This window comes from Anoplophora glabripennis, unplaced genomic scaffold (assembly GCF_000390285.2).
Source record: "Anoplophora glabripennis isolate ALB-LARVAE unplaced genomic scaffold, Agla_2.0 scaffold80, whole genome shotgun sequence".
Classification (NCBI taxonomy): domain Eukaryota; kingdom Metazoa; phylum Arthropoda; class Insecta; order Coleoptera; family Cerambycidae; genus Anoplophora; species Anoplophora glabripennis.
The window spans coordinates 418,962-443,788 of NW_019416401.1; the positions used below are offsets into that span (position 1 = coordinate 418,962).

A 24,827-nucleotide genomic window follows, 5' to 3' on the forward strand; every position below is an offset into this window, starting at 1 on the left:
AAATGGGCATATTTTAAGATTCTCTACGCGTGCCTGCTGTATGTCGGTAGAGTTATGAAACACCTTGTACAATAACGCATGACTAAATTATCACTCGCTACTCTTCACCAGATCGAGACTTGGATAGAGTCCCAACAATACAATGCCAAATTTACATCTAATTCGCTCCAGTGACAGCGGTCTTTAGAAGTAGCGTCCAAATATAGGGCTGTCATTGGAAGTGCAATAGCAGTTTTCTCGGTGTACACAATTTAAAGGCTCGACTATTTCTACTGGGGAAAAGAAAGAGACAGGAGATGCGCAAGAGGAAGTAAATGGGCGGAACGAAAAGTTGCGGGAGCAAAAAGTGGCAAAAGGTCGAGTTTGCCAATGGATTATCAGACAATAATATTGTACGGTGGGTGTGGGAGAGAGAAGGAAAGAAAAGTTTCGGAAGGTTAAAAGCAAATGACGCGTAGAGAAGAACAATTGGAAAATTCAGAAGAAGAATTCGGTAATTATAGACGCAAGTGAAGGGATGAAACGAGTCATATTAGGAAAGAGGTTGGATAGAATGCCACAGTGTGACACAGAAAAGTATAAAATAAAATGGAAAGTGGGGGTAAGAATTTTAACAAGTAAATCAAGCAGTGGAAAAAGTTATAGTTTCCGAATTATATTAGTTTACGTAAGTTGAGATGTGAGAAGTTCAGACAACATTTTTTACAGAATGCAACATATTTTTTGTACGTGACTTAAGTCAGGTTTCTCAATAGTTGTAGGTTTATAACAATATATTTAAATACTTACTTTATATTTCTTTTGGATGTTGCTCCATTTAGGTTGATAAAAACGCTGGGTGGTATTTCAATCGCGTCGCATCTTTTGTCACCCTAAAACTTTCTATTTTGGCCCAAAAAATGACAATCGACTCGGATGCCACACTAGCCGGCAACGAAATCGGCGTGTTGCTTCATAGGAAACGTTCAAAAATACCTGTTCAATCAAGCCGATCTCCTAGCGATCCATTTTGCTCTTATTATGACAATAAACCTGCAGTTTGCACGCTTTAAAATGGGTGCATAACCGTCTGTGCCGAGTGTGATAAATCGACAATATGAGGCGTAATGATGCAACGACTTTTTCAATAATTGTCTTGCTTTGTTGTCGCACGGTTTCCCGACGCTCGATTTGAGCCACCGGCACTTTGTAATTGGCGAAAAAACGACACATAATAACCCGAGGAATATATAAAAGGAAGTAATCAAGTGTCAAAGAGACAATAAATCACATTTACGGCGTTTACAAGCTCGTCTTGTCTTTCTACTTAGTGTATCCCTAAAGAGTTTAGTGGCTAAACAACTTGAGTGATTTCTAACTTTTCTTTTTTTTTATTATGCCTTAAAATGGTTGGGTCAAAATTTCAAAAAAGTTTAAGGCGGGGATCGCTGTAGAACCTTTGCGAAGCCATCGTGTTCGAACGTCTACTCTCATACTTTACCCGGGACAGACAATTGATTAGTACGTGTAGTACACTCCCAAGTTATTTGTGTGCCTGCAGATCATAATGATATTTACTTGTAATTCATTTTATTAATACATATGCATCAAAATCGTGGGTACTTGAAGGAGACCAGTGCCTAAGTACGACAAAACCCAAAAAAATCAAGGAATATACGCAAAAAAATTATTTTTTTTACGCCATGGAAGGTGTTTACTTCTTTGTTTAACAATAGTGTCGTTTTTAAAAAATAAAAATGAAAAGACTTAATTTAAACAAGCAACACGTATTTTGTAATTTTTTTTTTTGGTTTTTGATCATTTTAGGTAAAAGGAGGTACACAATATATGACGATGTAGATACTAGATGTTTACATATATCTTAGCACTATGTTTTTATAAGAACAGAATGTAAATATAAATCCACATTTGATTCTATGAATTTGATACACTTACAATTTCAGCTTATGGTTTGTCAATAGTGAAGTTTTTGCGTTAGCGTTTAGTTTTATTAAATTCAGTGAATTGTGGTTTTACACTTAAACAGTTTTTAATAGTTTTTGGCATTGCCATCTATAACTCAGAGCAAGGCAACTACAGAATTGCAGAATTCTATTTAATAAAAATTGCTACTTTTTCCAGGATTCTGTCTCTATCACAGACAAGTTATCACCTGTCTGCTTCTGTCGCATCACTATGTCATCATTTTTCAATGAAATATGAGAAACAAAAGAAGTAATTCCGCTATGTATAAGTAGTTTTTATGTTTTATGTGTCATGTCAATAGAAACGACTTTGTTGTAAAAATATATCTGTTTTCTCTTACTGATTGGGCTTGCCAATACTTTTTATCATTTCAATTTATACCTGTTGTTTTTAACTATAAACCAATTGATGAAGCGAAAAGAAAACCCAAAATAGTATATTCAAAGTTTATTTAACATTTTTATTCGGTTGTATCAATTATCGGGTATCTTCTTGAATTGATTTACATGAGGATATACTCCTGGAATCAAGAAAATATGATTATTAGAAATGTTAATCAAGTCAAGTGACATTTAATATAATCTATATATGGTGTTAGAAGTTCGACTGCCTTAATTTTAACAAATGATAGAATACATTAAAATAAACAAAAAAACCTTATATGTATACAGGGTATTTCATTAAGAATGGGACAGGGCTTTATTCACGAATAAAGCTGAAAAGTTCACTAGTTATGTTAATAGTCAAAAAAGTCATATTAACAGTTTGTGCATCCAGAAAGGTGTAAATATCACCCTGTAAGATGTAGAAAATTAATACTGTTTTTACATTACTATTCAAAAAAATATATCAGGTGAAATTTTCATATTTATTGATAAAACTGTACTTATTCGAAATATCGCCAAAATTCCAAAAAATTTAAATTGAGACCCAATATTTAGCTCGGTCATATTTTCTTTCAAGAATGTGCTATTAAATTGTGCTCATTGTTAATGTAAAATTTTATATAATTAAAACTTTGGTTTAATCACATAGGCTATTAAAATTTTAAACCAGAAACCAAAGGTTTTTGACTGCTGAATCTGTTTTCGCGATGTCCTAACTTCTCGCTATATTTGAGGTTTTGTTACACCAGGTGGTAATTTTTCGCACAGAACTCGTTTCGATATCTGAAACATTTTGTACCGTTCGAATATCTTCTTTTCTTTTCGGGAAATCGTCTGTTGAAATTGATCAGTTTGGCGTATTTGTCGATATTCGGAAATCGAATAGCATCTGGTAAAGTCTTAAAAAGAGGGTAGAATCAAATTACAAATACCAAAATTAACACCAAGTTACAGGTTTTCTGGGTCGCTGATTACGAACATGAAGTCAGAATTACAACACTTAAAATGGCGGATTTAAGATAGAATTTAAGATAAGAAATTAAAAAAGTGTTGCTCAATACTAAACAAAATGTTATCATTTAATGCAATATTTTTGATAAAAAATATCGTGGTTTGCAAATAACAATAACTATAATTTATATTTTTCAGCTCGCAGACCTGCTACAGACAATTCTTGAGATTGTTCCATTTTCGAAATTCAAAACAGCAAATCCAAAACAGTGGTCGAAATGAATCTATAAAACTCCGTAACCTCGGACTTCCACGCGGAAGAAGTTCGAATGCTCTGTACACACTACAACCCTATAGATCGAATTTCTAAGCATAAAAAGCAAACTTCTGAACGCCAATCTAATCAAATCCAATAAACGATTTCTCGTGGAGAATATATTCGAACGAATCGAAATGAATTTTGAAGACGAGTAACGCTTTCCAATGTTATAAGGAGTTTTAAGTTAAGTTAGGATATCTGGAAAGTCTGACGTAATAGTATAATTCGGAGTCGGAGTCGGATCCAGCAGATGGAAAACCTCTTAGAAAGTATAGTTGAGTTTCTGGTTTGGAAAGTTAGTCACATTCGGTTGGTCTATGTTGCAATTAAAGAATTTCAGTTTTTTACGAGATGATCTCTGAAATCTGAATACTACAGACATGAAACAATTATTCAGACTTTAATTATAAGGTGGACATCTTACATTGGGTCCAGTTTGTAGGTAGCATTTGTGCGTCAACCAGGCGTTTTCACAGGGGTTGGCACCAACTGAAATAAATAAATAAATAAATAAAATAAACTCCTAAATGTTTAGGCTTGTCCTAAGTGTTTTTTTAGCAAAGTGCGTTTCCTAATAATAGAGCACGTTATGTTATTAAGGGATATTGATGTTAGAAGACAATTATACTGTGCTTTTTAAAGAAATTTAACATATAATTTGAAACGCCATTTGAGTGACACGTTTTGAAAGCCAAGAAATATACAGGGTGATCTATATTTTAATAGACAAACTTCGGGAAAGTACTAAACAGCAAAAATGAACATCACTTTGCTCTATGAACATAGGCGCAGAAAGCCTCCGTTTATGAGATACAGGGCGTTGAAATTATCAAAAATAAACCAATTTTTTTAAATATCTGGAAAACCGCTTCATCAAATTTATTCAAATTTGGTACACATTTTTTTTTCTAATATTCCTCCTAGTTCTGCGTGCATACAATCCAAATTCAAAAACCAGTGGCGGAGAAACAAGGATATCGTTTCCCTATTTATAGCAAACTTCTGAATTAATTGGTAATATGAATACATTTTATAACGGTCTGAAACATTCCGGATGAAAAAACATTATTTTATTTTTGTCGAAAAGTGAATGGTTTACGAGTTCTGAAACATATTATCCAAGTAAACATCTTACCACCTACACTAAATTCCGAACTGATTTTAAATTTTTTGGACAATAGCCTCTTCCAGTTAATGGAGGACATACCTTCGGATCAACCTGGACCACCCTGTATAGAAGTAGGTCACTAGGAATTTACCTTTTGTTCCACATGCTCTTACTACTGACGCTCCATTGTTTTTTATTTCATCCGGCAGATTCGCCACAATAGCTTCCACATCAACTGTCCCGTCATCGCTCATCTAAAAATTCAATCAGCAGCAAAATTATTTTTTTATTTTCTGCCATTTTTTATAATTTTGATGTATATTCCAATAATTTAATATAAACGATTTTATCAGTCTATATTGTTTTAAGACATCGTTTTGGTACAGAAGTGTTATTCGGTTAATTTCTTTTGTAAATCCATATCATCACTTAATTAATAATAATAGTCCAGAAAATATAGACTTGGACGCGACTTTTTGTTTCGGCAAGCTGAATTTATCACTATAGATGCTGAATATTATGTACAATAACATATTAGTTTCCACAGTCATAAAAATGAGGGGAAGATTGTTTACAGGATGGTTAATTGTATAATTTTTATGTAAATTCACGTTTTTCGCTTAAAACTTTTTTCCGTCCATTTCCACGAGAAAACAGTAAAGTACTTTTTTTTTCGTCTTCAAAAAACCTATAAAACTAGCCCTCGAGCGTCAAAAAGTATTGATTAGATCAAAAGTTATAAACAGAAGAAGTTTATTTATGACTTTTGAATTAAACATTTATAAACTGCGTTATTATTACCAGAACGTTTTGGCATCGCATAATAAACAAATTAAATAATTATTAGTCTGGACGATCCCGAGGATCTTCCACTATCGCACTGATTTTTTTCATGGTAGATTTCATAATAATACATTGAAATCTATCAATTTTTTTTAATTTCAAATTTGCAACCTGGATTTTTTTTTTATTTTTTAGCCTTAGTTGCACTATGAAATATACGACGCATGAGCATGATTTAGTTATATATTCGGAAAGCTTATGAAAAGAGCTTTAAGTTAAAAAAAATCGTCAAGATTCGTTGAAAAACAACGGAGTTACAGACTGTTTTATGAATAAGGGACATACGGTATATATTTTTGTTGTTAAATACTCACGCTTCCAGAATGTTTCATTATACACATTATGTAGCACTTGAGCTTCTGGTCATCTTCCAACACTTTCTCTGCGTTTGCTTTTTCGATAAGGGCTGAAAATGTTTTTTAGTTTATTATATTTTTTATATGCAATATGCAAAAACTTCACCTTCGTCTACTCCCGACTCTGCCACGCAGGTTCGGTGAAGCTCGGCTACCCTCTTATCCATTGAAGCGCACTGAAAAATTAAAAATATGTGTATACAAGATGTTTGTAAAACAAGCGTCATAAATTTTCATTTTCAGTTCCATGATTTTTATTAATTATTTCGAAGAGTTTTAAAGATATTGACTCGAAATTTGTATTTTATTTAGAAATATTGACAACAACCTACTAGATAATGTATCAAGAGAAATTAAAAGTACACAACTTGCAATAAAATATGTTTTATTTTTTTCCTCAAAAACGGTGCATCCTACGAATTTTTAAAAATATATCAAAACGGGAAAAAGTTAATGGCGTACGCCACTGGTGGAAGTAGAAATATTCGAATCACCACAAAAATGCACATTTATCCCTCCAAAGCGTTTTTCAAATTTCGAGTAAATATTTTTAGAACTCTTTGAAATAATTAATAAAAATAAATAAAACATTAAAATTTAAACACTCTGTATCCTGGAAACGAAGCATATTTAGACCTCTTTGTTTTAGTAAAATGAAAATTCGAAACCATTCAACTTTTTTTATTTCTGCAAAACTGTTTCTATATAATGCAGGTATAGGGAAAATAAAAAAAATAAAAAAATAAAAAAATGTATAGCAATAGCACTTACCATTACAGCTGACAAACCCATACACAAAACAAATAAAGCACAGACTTTCATGGTTGGCCCTTTGCTTACAGCTATGCCTTGAACTCACACACAACGGTAATATGAATAAATTCTGTTAACTTCCACATAATTTATACTTTGGTTCATGGTTACTTTTTGGGAGAAGGTGTGGTTAATGCAGGCAATAACGGACACTAATTTGTTTCCTTTTGATTATAATCATTCATAGGAAAATTGTTGTTCTCTAATTCAGTCAAATTGCTACTCCGAAAATTTTTAACAAGATTTGCAAATTAAATCCAAATAATTTACAGCTATTTAATAGGCCAGGCGTCGAGGAATAAAATAGCCCAATAATTAAATATTAATTTCTTCCCATCGATGTTAAAGGCTAGACTTCTTCTTCGATGATAATCCTGACACTGAACACCTTTGAACGTCAGTTCATCCAACATGTCTTTGTCACCCAATAAAATTCGACTTATCAACATGTTGCGTGGGAAACGACAAAAAGAGGCAATTCCAACAAAATACAAAATAATTTCCCGAAGGTCCTAGATTGATCACAGCAACACACCAATAGCAGCGTTATTATAAGTAACTGAAGACATCAACATTATGGTTTTTCTGACAGCTTTGGGATTGTCCTGTAATATTTATTTTATGGAACCAAGCAAAGTAACTGTACTACAAGTTTAAATATCATCAAGTTCAAATGGTATGGGCATAACAAATATCCTCCTCACTGGAGATACCATGGATCTGTTTCCACAAGCACTTGGTAAAGAACTATTATATTCTGCATATGTTCAAAAAGTTACTGGGCAGTTTGTGGTTGCAGGAAGCTTGGCCTTCATTGAAGATGTTGAGGAGAACAAAAATTATGATAAAAATCTATGAAGAAGAAAATCATCAACACCAGGAAACTGTCATCGATGTATTGTCGAAAAACTGATCTTCGAAGCCATTTTGTCAGTATGTCAGCATGAATTTGAATCACTTGCGCCTGGCCTATAATAAATTTTACAGTACGTATACTCGTATAATTTTTATTCATAAAACCGCAAAATAATTGGAAATAAACGTTGAGGATTGACTACAATCAGCAACAACGGATGTAATTTATTAATGTGAATACAAAATTGCAAATCATGAAATATTGTGGGTAAAAAAATGTATATAAATACGCGCATTTGCTTTGTTTTCAATTTTTTTCTATTTCTACTGCCAGTACTTCATATTTTTTTTTGTCTGAACAAGTTTTATTACATATTATTCAGGTGGTACGTTTAGATCAATTTGGTGAGTGGTATCTTTAGTTTTTGATGGGATAAGCGCAATTGTTTTATTAATATACATAGTCAGATCTCATAAACTGTAATATTTATTTTTTAGTACTGTTCGTGGTGTGTATGTTTAACATCTATCCGTGTCTGTATGTTATAACGTTATTGCTTGATGTATTAGCTTGGCTGTTGTATCGTGCCTGTGTACCCGGCAGTCTATGGATGCCGAAATACTGATAGATATAAAAATTTGTAAACGAAATATTACGGGTAAAATTTTCATATCCGAAATTTCATAATTTTTTAAAACATTTTCACCCTATGTTAGCACAATTTTAAGGAATTTGCCATTAAACTGTGTCCTATCGTTAATGAAAAATCTTGTATAATTAAAATCTTGGTCTTGGATAAGAATATAAGAATAATCTTATAATATAATCTTATATTATAAGAATATAATATAATATTACATCGGGTCCATTTTCTAAGAAGCACTTTTCTGTCAACCAGTCGGTTTGACAGTCGTCGACACCAACTAAAAAAAACCTAAATGTTTAGATTTGTTCTTGGTGTATTTTTAGTATAGTGCAAATTTCTTAATGCTACAACTGGTTATTAATATATATTGAAGTTAGCAAATCAAGTAAGTCAGTAATGTAACACAGAATTTGGAGCATTATTTGAATAATCGAAATTAACATGCTTCATCGTGTTTTGAAAAATATTTTCACCCAAGAAATAAATAGAAGTAGCTCACTGGGAACTTACCTGTTACTCCACATGCTCTTACTATTGGCTCTGCTGTTTCTTTCATTTCAAGACTGTTATGAGTACATTTAAAAAACATATATTTCTGTGATTGTCTGAAGTTATTGCAAGTTTGCGTCATAGATTTCGATCAAACTCGTCAGGATCCGGAATTTTGCAAACATAACAGTTTTATGAATTTTATTCAAAACTTTCGGGACAAACGGTATATATTTCTATTTTTAAATACTGACGGCTCCACAATGTTTCATTTTACACATTATGTAACATTTCAGCGTCTTGTCGTCCACCAAAACTTTTTCTGCGTCCACCTTCTCGATAAAAGCTGAAAACGTTTTTTTATCTAACTAAATTTTTTAAAAGCACTGTGCAAAAGTTCACCTTCGTCTATTCCCGTCTCTGCTACGCAAGTTTTACGAAGCGCAACTAGTCTCATATCCACCGAAGCACACTGAAAAAATAAAAATGTTATATAGAAGGTGTTTTTGAAACGAGCAAATAATTTGGTGCGAAAATGTACAACGTTTCGGAAAATAAACTAACTTCATATTTTACGAAATCCCAACTTCAACAGGACCTTTGAATCGACAATATCCAAAACTATTTTCAACTCCATATCTCCTCGAAGCGGGCCATCACAACGAAATGGGTGTTTTTCAAGGAAGTCAATTTTCCAATCTCGACGCAGACATCACTGCAGGACCCTAGCGGATCATACATAGAGTGCGTTCGGACGTCGACTCGAGTACCATGGAGTTCTATATCCAGGATCGAAACCTGGCCAGTACATATTGCGGTGAAAATTCTGAGGGATACAAGGTCCTAAAGTTTCCCTACACAAGTTCCTAGAGCTTCCGTACCAGGCCCTCTAAGGTGGCCTTACAAAAACAAGCTTCTAAAGTTTTACACAAGCTTGTAAAGCTTCCATACAGCACACCAAGGAGGCCTCACAAAAAGCTTAGTGCTTCAGTCCAGCACAAAAAGATAGTGATAAGGAGATACAAGGGTATTCACCCCATATTGCTAAACAATGCATTTTTTTTATCTGCAGCCTACAGTCCTCTATGGGAGTTCTTTATTATGGAAATAGGATATTGTCTTAAGTTATTTACCTGTGGGATAGTTTTCATTATTTCTTATTTATTGAGCATTTTGCCACCTGCGAAAATACATAACGGATAAAAAGATGGATCCAGAACTCTGTAACACGAATTATGCCATGAAAATGGCATAATTTTGCATTTTGATCTATTTTCTGTTTTTAAATGAAATTGGACCAGCTTGTCTGACTCTATAATGATAAATTGGAATTAAACGAGTGAAAAATCCTACGTCTAGTGAGCTGGTAGAATAATTTGACTTTTTATAACTTTCGTCAATCGTAAATGACGTTTTTTGTGAATTTTGACCTGTTTTTTGAATTTTCCCGAAAACTCAAAACCGTTGGGCCAAATCTGAAGGCAGATTCGGATTCAGCGGAAAAAAATACATGGAAATAGATGGGTCTGAATACCAGATCCGATACTTTTTTTTATGGGGCTGTGAATAGAATAAACCCTTGTGCCAAAAGGTCTAACCAGAATTTTCATGCTGAAAAAAGCGCATTTCAGATTTTGACGTTTCGAAAATCAATCCACTTTCATTTTCAGTACTCTGTAGTGATGTTACGCTTTAAGATTATTTTTAGTAAGGTGTTTATTTTTCCAACAACTGTAAAAACTTCTCGGTTTTTGTCATACTCATTATTTTCAGCTGTAAGCAAGGACTTTATATCACTGATTTTAATTTGACTTTATTATTTTTAGCTACAAACTAATTAATGAAGGGAAGAAAAACCAAAATAGTATATTAAAAGTTTATTCAACCTCCTTACTCAGTTACAGCAATTTTCGAGTACCTTCTTGAAATGAATTAGATAAGGACATATGCCTAGAATCAATAAAAAATGTATTAGTAGAAACGTTAGAATATTTAAAAAATATAATATCATTTTTTCATTAAGAATGGGACACTTCTTAATACACCAATAGAATTGAAAAACTTAGTGGACATGCTTTTTAATGCAAGAATAGGTATACCTTTATTTTACAGGTTAACAATATGGCTCTAGGTACCTTAAATTGTAGGTAATTTTATTGCCTACAACATAAAATGACTAATTTTCCGATAGGTCGTCTAGATTTTCGTGGACAGCAAAATAAAGTGAAAAAACACGTTATTTTGTCACTTATTTGCAATGTGCTCACTTAGCGTCACTTCTTTTGTGTCTGTTTCTTGATATTATCATTCTACATGCCTTCACCGTCATAAGGTGCAATAAAATGCCTAGTTATAATTTTTTTTACTCTAATACGGACTATAAAATTTATCTAACTACCGCCCTCTATCAATATGCACGAAATAAATACTATTTTAAAGTTCTTATAAAAAAAACAAATTTTCGTATTCATTGGTGTAACAGTATTCGAAACATAGCCCAAAATTCCAAAATTTTTAAAAATTTGTTATTAATGTGTCCCATTGTTAATGTAAGAAAAAATTTGAATGTGGGGTGAACGTCTTACATTGGGTCCATTTTCTGCGTAGCACTTGTGAGTTAACCAGGCAGTTTCACAGGGGTTGGCACCAACTGGAAAAATAAATAAATAAATTCCTAAATATTTAGGTTTGTCACGGGTGCATAACACAAAGAACAAATTTATTAATATAACCCGTTGCGTTGTCTAAAAAATAAGGTAAATTTATTTAAAAAATAAAAAATCTAAACACGATTCGTTTCTACTCTTTTTTATTATTCAGTTTTATCACTCAATCGGAGGTAGACATATTAAATTAATCCGAAATAAATAAAATACATCAACATTAAGCCATGAATAAACAAATGAAATGTAAACTATAACCCCTACGAAAGGCGGCGGAGGCAAGCCTTCTCTACTGTCAGTTGACTTCACACTTGGTATAAAATGATAGGATGGTAAACAGGTAAAAAACTGTTAAAAGTTAATCCGGCGAAACAGGAAGGGCCAGTTAGGACAGTCATTGAAGCTGAAAATCAACTGTAACCTCCGAATTCTTTGAAACTGCATGGATTTGCATGAAAATTTAGAATAAGGCTCATCTTAAGCTCAAGTTCAAAAGTGACATAAGCCCGATTGATGCTTTTTGTTTTTTAGGGGTAAAAACTACCCCTAAGTGAAAAACTATTGATTTCTCGAAAAAACTCTTCGAAGATTTTTTGCTCAAGATTTGATTCTCTATCGATTTCCAGCGTCAATCGGCGCTATGTTACTAATGTTCATTGACCTTTTCTCTAATTATCTGCCAAATTTCAAGTCGACCGGTTCAGTTTCAAAGAATTCGGAGGTGAAAAGCTTCAATAACTACTAAATGGAGGAAATTTTGCGCACACGCTGCAACAATCAGGTGATATTATTTATTTATTTTTGTGCATTTAATTTATCGTTATTTATTTATTACTATTTGAGCTTTCTGATATATTATCCGTTAGGTATTGTTTCATAGTTTATCTAATTTAAAATAATTAAATTTTAGTTTATGTGGGATGATGGAGCACCTGGCGAATACCAACCCAATAAAAGTAACTCACCTGAGCAGTAAATTTGTTTTCTAATAAAATTTTCAACCTCCTCTTTAAATTATGGGATTTGACAACGATGTATACAGCAGTTCTCAAGCATATATGCGCTACAACTAACGAGCTTCGTTGTTTGAGGTTATACTAGCTTGTCCAGCGGCGAGGTACGAAAATTACGAAGAAATCGTTAAAAAAAAATTTCACGATAAAACTTGAGAAAACCAACTTACTATGATATAAGTATGTTTCTAAAGGTCAAAAGTATAATAAGAATATAAGGTGTATGTAAGAATATAAGACCCTGAATATGCGGCATATGAGCGATCCAAATTGATATGCTTGATCGTGTTTTGGTTGTGTTACCTTTTGTTCCGCATGCTCTTACTACTGGGGTTGCTTTTTCTTTCATTTCATCCGGTAGAACCATTACGACAGTTTCCACGTCAATCGTCTTGTCATCGACCATCTGTGAAAATTGCATTAGATACGCAGGAAAATAATAAAAAAAACTTTTTTTTAAATCTTTTTAATACTCACCCAACCACTTTGCTTCATGAGACACAATATGTAGCACTTCAGTTTCTCGTCGTCTTCCAGCACCTTTTCCGAGTTCGCCTTTTCGATAAGAACTGAAACATTTTTAGGCTTAACTACTACTTTTTTATATGCATTCGCTTAAAACCCACCTTCGTCTACTCCTGATTCTGCCACGCAGGTTTTGTGAATCGGAGCCCCCATTGCCCTCCATTCCTCTAAACTACACTGAACGATAAAAAACGTTTATAGTATACAATATGTTAGCACTGAAATGGTACTAATTTCACTTTGCAAATGAATGTGAGAGACCTATTTTTAAACGAGAAATACCTTTTATGTTGGAAAAATACTATACAGGAACAATACTTACCATTGAAGCTGGGAATCCCACACACAAAACAAATAAAACACAGATTTTCATGGTTTCGCCCTTTGTTTACTGCTACGTATGGATGTCGCGATGGTAAACTGTACAAATGCTGTGAATTTCCACATTTTTATACTTGGGCGGAGGTTCCTGGCATTGATACATATAAGGTGTGGTTAACAAAAAATAACAAAAGCTAATTTGTTTGTTTTTCATTACAGTCATTGAGGGAAATTGATGCCGTCTAATTCAGTTAAATTATTGCTCTGCAAATTGTCCACACATCATTTAACAAGATTTTTAAATTAAATTGAAAAAATTTAGAGCTAGTTAGAGAAAAAATTACCATGCTTGTAGTAAATTTAATAGTACGTTAGGTGTATATATATAATTTATATATATAAAATAGCAAAATAATTGGATCTAACGCTTGAAATTACTACAATCGTTAGTAGCGGATGTAGTTTAGAAAATATCAAATGAAATCACAAATATTAACAAGATGAAAAAATGGATATGTTGAAATATACAGGGTGTCCTTATATTTCCCTAAAAATTAGGTACAGATAGATGAAGTCAAAATAATATCAGTCCTTCATATATTTTTTTTTCATACGAGCCTTCGTTAACAAGTTACGGGACCTCAAAGGTAAAAATTAAAAAGTTATTTTTATTTACAGTCTCTAAACCATTAACTTCAGCATGATACAAATTTGGTGATCGATAACGCATGTGTATATGATGTTGTAAGTGAAACTTCATTATGTCCAGAACGCCAGGGACGGATTATGCCCAATGGGAAACAATCCAGAATTTTTACATAGATAACGATCGCAATCTATCTGTATCAAAAATAAGTTCCCTGAAGAATTTGCCAACGATAATAACCTCTTCAACTCGGTAAAATTAACAGTTTACGAAATATTCGTGATTTTCTGTCACAGTACACATTGAGCGACGCCTCCACGTTAGAAGCCTACATATTTTTAAAATAAGACCCTAGAAAATCTTACTGTCTGCTAATGTAATTTTCACTAACAAAATTTGACAAACACGCTTTACACATAACACAAAATAGAAAAACAAAACAAGAATAACTTAAAGTTAAAAAAATAATTTCTCTCCGCACACTTCCTAAGACTACGAATGTTATTTTATTAAATTATTTGCAAAAACTCGAAATATCCATTCAGAAGTTCCTCAAAAACGTATGAACCTATTAAATTATTACCCCAGAACTGCTTTTTCGTATACAAATAAATAACATTCATAGACTTAGGAAGTGTGTGGAGGTGGAAAGTGCCCATATTAAAATGTTTTTTAATAGTTTTCTTTCTTTTAAATTATTTTTTTAACTTACTTTAACTTATTATTATTTTGTTTTTCTATTTTGTTTTATGCATAAAGTGCGTTTGTCAAATTTTGTTAATGAAAATTACATCAGCAGACAGTAAGATTTTCTATGTTCTTATTTTAAAAATATGTACGGTTGTAACAAAGTAATTATGTACAATTAAAAATTAAAAACAAAAAATGGTGGAGGCGCCGCTCCATGTGCACTGTATGGAATTAAATGAAGAAAGTAGCAAACAAGTTATACTGAAAATATACTTTTGGCTTACTTCGAAGAAAATTGTAAGTTAGAAATATTAGAAATATTAGAACTTTATTCTGTCTGCAACAACATACATTGTTTTACATCCGTCAAATATTATATAAATCTAATTAAAATTTTACCTATCAACAGTGGGAGTATTTTTACTGTAAGGTTCATAACATTTTAACTGTTGTAATATGTTGTTAATAAGACACAACTTGATTAGCCAGCTATCTGATTACAAAGATATTCTTGTTGAGTTTGTTGGCCAAATAATTAACATGACCTTCTCAGGTCAATTTAGTGTCCAAAAATACTCCTAGAAACCTCACAGATGATGTTACATCACTGTTGTCTAGCTGTCTACGAGAAAGAAATACACGATGGGTCTTTGAGTTGTTTAAGTGTAAGCCATTCATTAGAAACCAATTAGAGATTGTATTTTGTGTTTCTTGCATTTTTTCTTTTAAGCTTAAGATATCATGATTCCGCAATATTAATGTTGTATCGTCAGCAAAGCGAACCGTCTCCACTCCAGGAACTGCATCCCCCAACTTATTTACATAAATTAGAAAGAGTACAGGTCCCAGGACGGACCCCTGCGGTACCCCAATCCTGATGTACCTCCAGTCTGAATCAATGCCATTCGCTGATGTATATTGTTTTCTATTATTAAGATATGACTTAAATAGTTTTACACATTGATCCTCGAAGCCATAATAATATGTCAGCCTGTCAAGCAGTATCTCATGACTAATGGTTTCAAATGCTTTGCTTAAGTCGCACAAAATCAATCCCGCATAATTTCCATTCTCCATTGCCTCCACGACAGCATCAATTAGCCTATTTATTGCATCGATAGTGTTTTTGTTTTTGCGAAAACCAAACTGGTCTTCTGGAAGGTGTCTAATTTTTCTATGATAAAAGATAGTTTGCAAATCAAGAACAACGTGAATATAAGGAAGTATTGCAAGCTAATAGCGTTTTTAAATCGAAAAAGTGTAGGATATCTGCAAAAAAAAACGAAAATATTTACTACCGAACAAATTAATACATTTTTTCATTTTAACCATATGGAAATTGAAAATATATGTACAACAAAGCGTGCTCCCTTAACTTCTTTTGTATTAAAAATTAAAAACATATTTCAAATTAGCTATGGTTAAAAATTTGTACGAAGCTAGAATATAACACGCATATAACATATCTTATATTTTAAAAAGTATAATAAAACAAATTCACAATTTCAAAACTACAATTTTACTCACCATACTCAATTTTAGATAAAAATTAAAGAGAAACACAATTATTATTCGACGCATATCGATCGTCTAGTAGAGATTAGAAACCTGAAAATATTGTACAAATCTTGTATTTATATGCTAACTAATTTAGTATTTTAGAAAAATTACTTTATTAAATACCTGGTAATTTTACAGGCACTAAAGAAATTATTTATAGTACCGTTCTGGTGGTCACTGTAACAATTAAGTCCCTCCACATAAATTGAAAATTAACAAATAATTGAGATAATATTTAATTATTTAGCCTCAATCATTTGTTGAAATAACTACTGCTGTTTTAAATATAAAAATTCTGAAGTATAATTGAATCATCTATTAGGTACAGCTATTCAATAGTAGATAATGTGCAGATAAAACAAATTAACCTCAAATATAAAGAAAAACCGTGTCTTTTGCATTTTAAGGTGGATGAGGTGGAGCAGCTGTGAGGTCCGTTTCGGATTCAGCGAGTCGAAATCTCCAGGAAAGTATATTCTAGTTTCCGGTTTGGAAAGTTAGTCACATTTTTTCGGCCAGTGTCATCTTCGTAAAAGTCAAGTAAAATTTTGTCAACGTATGGTGCATGCGGTGTTAAAGTTAAAGACTACCAAACATCTACAGTGAGTTCAATTTTTTTTAATATCTCAAATAGTTAATGACGCTCCTTGGGAGACCTTATTTGGAACCCAAGGAATTGAGAGAAGTGTCAACAAGGAAGCTTTTGGACTTTGTAAAAAGGACAAATCTACTTGCTGAATAGGACTAGTAGTGGGACGCACAATAGGCCTAATTAGGCCGCAGTGCTATGGGACTTTTTTTTTAAAGGACCAACCACTAGATGAAGATGAAGATGAAGATAATGCAAAGCATATAGTTTACGAGTAAGATTGTCTGTTTTATCTAGACTGTTGAATTAAAGTACACAAATTGTAACAACATTTATTGCAACCTAAATATGTTTAAATTATACCTACTTGTACATAATTACATACTGAACAGTAATTTTCAATGCAATTAAAGTAAATATTCGCGCAGGATCAGGTTTTATACTAAGAAGTAAGCCTGAAACAGATAAAAGTTAAATCTTATGTTGTACATACATCGTTTATTAACTGTTTCGATTTTTTGGCCACACTAAAGCATTCGAAACTAAGTAGATTTTTTATCTTATACAGGGTGGTCCTTAAGTAATTCTACATAGAAGTATGGTAGATTTGTGACTTTAAAATATTACGATTTGAGCCAACTTGCCTTAATAAAATATTGATAATAAGAAAGATACAGGGTGTTAAAAGTGAAATTTCAAAATTTATTTTTCGTAATAACTTGAATGTTTTTGGACATTTATACAAAAAAATTTTTGACTGGGGGTTTTTTGGTATGAGAAATCATAATTTAGTATCTAATTTAATGTATCTTTTAGAGGGCGCCACATAAACCACATGCGTGGTTTAAATGTCCAAAAACGTTCAAGTTATTGCGAAAAGTAAATTTTGAAATTTCACGTTTAACACCCTGTATCTTTCTTATTATCAATATTTTATTAAGGCAAGTTGGCTCAAATCATAATATTTTAAAGTCACAAATCTACCATACTTCTATGTACAATTACTTAAGGACCACCCTGTATATTATATATAATTTCGAGACAAATTAATAAATAAATCATTATTTCAAGTGAATGCTAAGGGTCAGCCAATGAAAATCGTGACCATTTGCAGACTTGTGAGAGTTAAATAAGAATTAAATAAATCTTACATCTGGATTTTCGTTGTAGTAGCACTTGTGCGTCAGCCAAGCACTTTCACAAGGGGTGGATCCCTCTGAAAATAAAAGAGTAATAATATAATAATTAATTATAATTATAACTATCTAGAAATTCTAGTCTAATGATTATGTTTATTTTACAGGTTTATTTTCTTTATTTTTTAAATAGTGAATGAGAATAAAGTATAAAATATATTTTGACACTAAATAAAATTTTATAAAAATAATTATGCAAAACTTTTGTATTTGCCGATATTTTGTCTTCCATCTTCCAAAAATTAGATCGAGATCTATCGATGATAATTTATTTTTGACATATCCTCGTCTTTTTTTTGAAAATGGCAAAATGCAAATGACAATTATTTTCGTCTTACTTTCGAATTGATTGACGTTAAAGGGCTAGTTAATTAACTCATGCGCAAAAATTGTTTTTCTATCTCGACGATAAATTTTAACTTAATTACCAAACTAACACATCCATCACTTCAACCCTAGCTTTGATAAATTACAAAATTAAGTGAGAGTAAAAGCTTCCGGGTTAGGGAAAAATTATTCAGGATTTTTTGGATACCTCACGTCGTTGTATTCCCCATGTTATAATTTATCACACGTGTGGAAGGGTTTGTTTAATTAGCAGATTTAATTTAATAATCTTATTGTTTGAATGTTTAACATTGTTAAGCAGATATTGAATTTGTTTTTTTATAGAATACTATGGAATACTATTTTTGCCAAAATATACAAAAAGTCTAAAACAAGCGTCAGAAATAAGACGAGTTGTTCCAAGTTCAATCATCAATCTTTTTTTTTTGGGTATATCCACATAAAAACGCCAGAATAACGTGAAATCGTTAATCCTTTATTATGTCACACCTTCGCCGAAAAAAATTAGGATTAATGGGAAAAACTTTTCCAGTGAAATTTTCAGTTTAATGGTAGCAATAAATTTGACCTGACTCGGTGGAGGAATTCCAATATTCAATCTAATATCCGTGATTTATGACCCCACCGAGCGGGATAATTCACGAAATTTTATATTAAATTACTTATACTTACTTTGCGTATCGCATTTTCTAATAATCGGAGCTGCGAGGTCCTGGAATTCCTCTGGAATGACCGCTATGGTCGCCTCCACATCTACTATTCCGTCTTCGTCTATCTGAAAATATTTTTTCCATACACAGCTTCGTTTATTACTCGACGTCATAGTGAAGTTTGATATAACACTTTATATACAAAATTCTTAAAACATAATAAAAAATAAATTCCGTAAATAGCATGATTATTATTTTTTATCGTATATATTATAATGTATTTACTGGAAGCTTGAGAATTTTAGAAATACAAAATTTTAACCGAAAAATTTCTTGTCTGTAAATATATAAGCTCTATATCATTTTCCTGGAAATATCGAACAAAGTATGATTGTTCAAAAAATTAGGTATACAGGGGCCGCTATAATATTAATGCTTTTAAATAATTTTTTTCTTTTAACAAATTTTGCTTGTCTGAATTGAATACCAAAAAGAGCAATCTAGATCACAAGGATATTTTTGATTTGGGAGCAAATGACGTATTTTAATATCTAAAGTAACGAAAATTTATATAGATATGTGGAATTTTTAGGTAAATCTGTTCCACATCTGTAATATTGTATATTTTTATTATATTAGCATTAGCAATCTTGTCATCCTTTATTATGTTTCTAAGTTGGCAGTGTCAACAACGGTCAGTAATAATAGATTGCACAAAAAGCAGAAAAATATCTACAGCTTGACACAATTCATCTTTGTCAAGAAAAGAGCCCACAATAGGAGTGATAAAGGCAGGAGATCTTAATAGTAGGCCAGGTACCTTCGATCTCGTAAATATAAGTGAAGGTTTTATATTATATATCTAAATATAAGATCAGATCACCTGTAGTTGAGCCTATCTATACCTAAATCAAAGTAGATTATCTTACTTGATCTTATTTAATGACTGATATTCACTTTTCCACGTTTAGAAAGGGAATGAGCTCCAATGCTAGACTGGTAACATCACCACTGCACATCTAACACTCGAAGACAATATAAATTTGGTGAAGTTGTAGCAATTGCAACGTTTTCTATTCAAGAATAGAGTTTTAATACTCACACAAGCCATTTGGACCATAATACACATCAAGTAGCATTTAAATTTTTCATCGTCAGCAAAATCTCCCTTCTTGGCGTTCTCTATAGCCTCTAAAAGTAAATTATCCAATGATACACTCCCCTATTGTCAGTTATTACCATAGATGTAAGAAGATATAGATAAAGCATATACAGCGTGGTAAAAAAGTTCTGCATAAAATTCATATTTTCGTTAAACAATTTTTTTTCGAAAAACGGTGAGACCCGTCGATTTTTATTTGATCCAGGGCACCTTGTTATGTGGAATTTTTTTTTTTTCGATAATCCACTTACGGCAGCGATGATATAATTATTTTTTTTTAAATGACAACGCATATTTTTTTCATTCGAAATTGATGACAGTGATAATTATCTAAACAACGGTGTGAAAATTTCGATGTCTTACATAACATTTTTTTTAGAAAAGTGCACCTTATGTTCTTGAATGCAATAATTTGCTGTTTACGGATCAAATGCCTTAGAGAAAAAGTTGCAACTGGTGTTATGTAATATTTGCAGAATTATTCATCAGATATTGTCAGGATCCTGATTAAACTGCAAAATTTAGAACCAAGTTCAATCGCACAAAATCCAAATAGTATGTAGCAAATTAAGGTCGACTTTTTGTCTTCGAGTTTGCCGATAAATTCCTCAAAAAAAAAAGATCCAAAGAAATGTTTACTTGAAAGGAGTAGATTACCTGAAATATTGAAGACTAAAAATCAGTACCGATTTAACATTCTTTGGTGAAATCGTTTAATTCGAAATGGCAAAACTTAGTGAACGCGAAAGAATTGATATTTTGAGGATGATTGGTTTCGGCGATAAGTTACGAACCCATCAAGAAGCTTGCCAATTATTTAATGCAACGTACCCTGACAGACCACCAATTACGCAATCTACGGTTAGTAGGGTACTGGCAAGGTTTGAGGAAACTGGTAGTGTGAAAGATGCTCCTCGTGCGGGTCGTCCTAGAGTAGATGATGAAACTAGATTGAATATCCTGGTGGAGCTCCAGGACAACCCTCATTCTAGTACAAGGTCGATTGCATTGAACAATGATATTTCACATGTAACTGTGGTGAACTTTCTCAAAAAAGAGAAATTTCACCCCTATAAGGGTCACTTGATACATGCATTGACTGAGGACGACCCAGACCGCCGTCTCCACTTTTGTGAAGATTTAATGCATCGATGTAACGGAGACCCCGACTTCCTCAAGAACATAATTTTTTCTGACGAGGCTACTTTTTATCTTAATGGATCGGTGCATCGACATAACTGCCGGTATTGGTCTCAGGAAAACCCGCACTGGGTGCAAGAAGTAGATCATCAGCACCCCCGAAAGGTGAACGTTTGGGCGGGAATAATAGGGCGTCGTATTTTAGGCCCGTATTTTTTCGAGGAAAATTTAACTGCTGCTCGCTATTTGGATTTCCTGCGGTTCGATTTGGTCCCAAGCTTAGCAGAGTTATTCCCGAACAACGAGGATCCTGATATTCCTGAGGAAAGAATTTGGTTTCAGCAGGATGGTGCACCGCCCCATTATGGAGTGCAAGTACGGGAGTACTTGAATAACACGTTTACTGGCCGGTGGATCGGGCGACGCGGAACAATCGAGTGGCCTCCGCGTTCGCCTGATTTAACACCTCTAGACTTTTTTTTGTGGGGCTATTTGAAATCGCGTGTGTACACAAACAGACCAGGTGATTTGGAAGAACTTAAAAACCGTATTCGTTTTGAAATAAATCAAATCGACCCGGGAATGCTTGAACGAAGTGTAGACGGCGTTTACACACGCTTAGGACAATGCCAAATGGTACAGGGTGGGCAATTCGAACAATTTCGCTAGACTTACACAAACATTAGTGTAATTTTACTCGTTTGAAATGTAATTTTGTCAACTTTGTCCTTTTCGGAGCCATTAATAGTGTAAGTAGACAATTATCACTTATAAGAACTTAAGGTGCATTTTTCTAAAAAAAATTGTTATGTAAGACATCGAAATTTTCACACCGTTGTTTAGATAATTATCACTGTCATCAATTTCGAACGAAAAAAATATGCGTTGTCATTTAAAAAAAAATGTCATCGCTGCCGTAAGTGGATTATCGAAAAAAAAATTTTCCTCATAACAAGGTGCCCTGGATCAAATAAAAATCGACAGGTCTCACGAAAATATGAATTTTATGCAGAACTTTTTTACCACGCTGTATTATGCCGCCAATTTCCCACTCTTCCCAACTACCACTACTAAGCCATACGGTTGTTGAACAACCAAGTTGTGCAGTTAAGTTATACCACAAAGTTTTAAAATAATAATTCCCCCACCTAAGTTACCCAGTGCCGGAAAACGGCAGCCTTTGCTCAGATAAATTGTCTTTGTTCTCCCTATCATCTTTGTTATAGAACATTTTTTTGGTGACATTGAAATTTATGTATACAAGATTAGTTGCTTTCTTTACCTTCTGATGTCCCCGTCTCTCCTACGCATGTATTGTGAAGCATGTCCACCAGCTCTTGAAGTTCTTCACTTATGCTCTAGAGAAACGCAATAGAATTGTAGTAAAGCATCATATACTTTTAAATAAAATAATTATGACACAATTCTACCATACTGTAAGTTGTTTAGTGTTTATTAGTAACTACAATTGAAGCTGTTCTTAAATATTGTAAATTTTGTGGCTAAAAAAAATGGATTTTGAAGAAAATACGGGGTTTACCTGTTTCAGCGATTTTTTTAAATTTCAACTGTAAAAAAATATGAATTCTGTCCCATCACTTTGGGACATAGTAGTATATAGCATTTTATCTTTAACCCTAGTATTAAAAGTTTTTTTACACTAGTGTTAAAAGTGTTTTTTACATGTAACATTATAAAATCAATTCACATATCAGTGAATAAAAAATGCCATTTTTAATGGCAGTTTTACAAAAAAATATTTACTCTTAAATTACGTTGTTAGTTATGCATCCCAAAATAAAACCAAAATTGAAGATAAATAGTTTGTGTTTTTAAGCTCAATGTATCCCCGCTAAACTGAGGTTCTGAATTTTGAGTGCAAATCAGGAATTTTAATGCACATACACGAATTATTTATTATTATTAGGCAAATTAGGCAATTTATTATTAGGCAATCGCTCAAAGATATGCAAACCGACAATTCCGCCACCCACTATTCCATTCATACTCACAAGAACTAGAGGAAGAACTAAAAGGACACAGCCGCACGCGGCACCTAATCTTATCAGCATTGTTTTTTTTAACGTCTCTCCTGAACCTGCACGCGACTGACACCTCCCGAGGCGATATCGGGTTTTATAACTCCGATAAAGCGTTTCATTAATGCCAGATTTAATTAGCAGGAAGCTGCGTTGTCTCCACAGCAATTAACGTAGGACCGAAACCGGCTGTCGGGGTAATTGGGGATTATGCAACTGGGTCCTACATCTCCTGGGGAATTGGTTTGATTAACGGGAGCACGAAGGTTTGTTTCCTTGTATCGCACGCAATCCGAAAACTAAACGCTAACGATACGCAGGTACAACAGTTTTTGTACTGATTTAATTTGTGTTGACGAATGCACCAAGAAAATGTTCAAGGATTTGCATTAAACTAACGAAAATGTGTAGGTACAGAGTGCAACATTGTAGCGTCCTAAAAATGATGAAGCGTTTTCCTTATGCAAATAGACTATTTTAGTGTGACATATAACCCTTGTGTAATATTTACATAGATACAATAAAAATGGACAACTTCAAATTAATTTAATTTTTTTAAGGATTTAGAAGTATTTAAGAACAACCAATGCGCTTAAAACTTACAAAAAACGATGTAAAAGAATATTCCGAAATTTAAATAAAGTAAAAATTTAACATTAGCCGCGTTATTTCTAATGCGCATGCTCGGAAAGAATACCCTCATGAGCTCTTGTTATGTTATCGCTGCCATCCGCGCATTTTCTCTGTTTTGGTTAATCTTGGCATTTTCTAGTTCTACTAAGTATTTTTATTGTTTTTCTTGGTGTTGTGCTGTGTCAGTGTGTTTATCGAGTGTTCTTTTCTTCAAGTGGTTTATTATAGACGTACTCTTAACCAGAACCAAACTTTCCTTGAATGATATCCTGTTACGAGGCTATTTCGCTTACATGAAATTATCTTTAGTGCGCATGCTCAGTAACATTGATATAATTTTAATTAATAATTACTATAAAAGTCAATATTGTTCTATAAATTTAAATATATAAATTCTATAATCCTTTTAGTTTGTCACTTGAGGTTTGAAACTTTTTCAATATTTCTAATATTGCCAGAACGATATTTAGTGGCGTCCAAAGTTAGCAAAAAAACAGTTTAAACATTTTAGAAAATTATATTTTAGACAAAACTTGTAGAACGCATTTTTTTAAAACTCTTTAAAACGCAAAAAAGATTTTTTTATGAAACTCAGAATATATCGGTCTTTGGCAAGTAGAATAAGTGAATTTTTGTAGAAATGCAAAATATTTGGTAGTTTTTGCAAAAATTTATTTTTTCGAGTTTCAATAACTCATACAGTAATGCACTTACGTGACTCATCTTAGGCTTAAAATTTTCTCTAAGATTTGTACTTTCCTGTGCAAATTGTGTGCGTATTGCAAAATAATTGAAAATATGCCAAAAATCTACAGAAACTGATTTTTTTGTGTAGAAAAAATGTAGATCTTTTTCTTATCGTTGAAAATTAAACGGAAAGGTATTATTACCATTTGAAAGATGACATATTTTCACGAATT

General features: G+C 32.7%; 3 protein-coding genes across 3 annotated transcripts; all 3 read right to left on the reverse strand.

The window, feature by feature from the left end:
* Window positions 1–4,021: 4,021 nt before the first annotated feature.
* LOC108917548 (general odorant-binding protein 69a-like) lies at window positions 4,022–6,780 on the reverse strand. The gene is made up of 5 exons (XM_018724202.1): window positions 6,700–6,780; window positions 6,035–6,104; window positions 5,887–5,978; window positions 4,881–4,983; window positions 4,022–4,110 (listed from the first exon to the last, which is right to left on the reverse strand). The coding sequence occupies exons 1-5, from the start codon at window positions 6,748–6,750 to the stop codon at window positions 4,022–4,024; spliced, it is 405 nt and encodes a 134-aa protein (XP_018579718.1). The 5' UTR covers window positions 6,751–6,780.
* Window positions 6,781–8,449: 1,669 nt separating this feature from the next.
* Window positions 8,450–9,883, reverse strand: LOC111691491 (the record flags this gene model as incomplete). The annotated part of the gene is made up of 4 exons (XM_023454427.1): window positions 9,866–9,883; window positions 9,135–9,204; window positions 8,983–9,078; window positions 8,450–8,520 (listed from the first exon to the last, which is right to left on the reverse strand). Coding segments are annotated over exons 1-4 (255 nt in total), but the record flags the coding sequence as incomplete, so codon positions are not given.
* A 713-nt stretch (window positions 9,884–10,596) lies between these two features.
* On the reverse strand, window positions 10,597–23,574 carry LOC108917549. Its single transcript, XM_023454428.1, has 11 exons — window positions 23,248–23,574; window positions 22,518–22,593; window positions 20,036–20,124; window positions 18,956–19,058; window positions 17,891–17,955; window positions 13,256–13,315; window positions 13,035–13,110; window positions 12,886–12,977; window positions 12,712–12,814; window positions 11,318–11,382; window positions 10,597–10,682 (listed from the first exon to the last, which is right to left on the reverse strand). The coding sequence occupies exons 1-11, from the start codon at window positions 23,305–23,307 to the stop codon at window positions 10,665–10,667; spliced, it is 807 nt and encodes a 268-aa protein (XP_023310196.1). The 5' UTR covers window positions 23,308–23,574; the 3' UTR covers window positions 10,597–10,664.
* Window positions 23,575–24,827: the final 1,253 nt, after the last annotated feature.

Excerpts from the sequence above, each read along its gene's own strand:
- LOC108917549 (XM_023454428.1), bottom strand. The coding sequence starts at position 23,307 with ATGCTGATAAGATTAGGTGCCGCGTGCGGCTGTGTCCTTTTAGTTCTT. Across the intron at positions 17,956-18,955 it reads TAGAAAATGCGATACGCAAA|AGGGATCCACCCCTTGTGAA; the intron begins GTAAGTATAAGT and ends TTTTATTTTCAG. Across the intron at positions 12,815-12,885 it reads TCATGAAGCAAAGTGGTTGG|ATGGTCGATGACAAGACGAT; the intron begins GTGAGTATTAAA and ends CAATTTTCACAG.
- LOC108917548 (XM_018724202.1), bottom strand. The coding sequence starts at position 6,750 with ATGAAAGTCTGTGCTTTATTTGTTTTGTGTATGGGTTTGTCAGCTGTA. Across the intron at positions 6,105-6,699 it reads TGGGTTTGTCAGCTGTAATG|TGCGCTTCAATGGATAAGAG; the intron begins GTAAGTGCTATT and ends TTAATTTTTCAG. Across the intron at positions 5,979-6,034 it reads AGAGTCGGGAGTAGACGAAG|CCCTTATCGAAAAAGCAAAC; the intron begins GTGAAGTTTTTG and ends AAACATTTTCAG.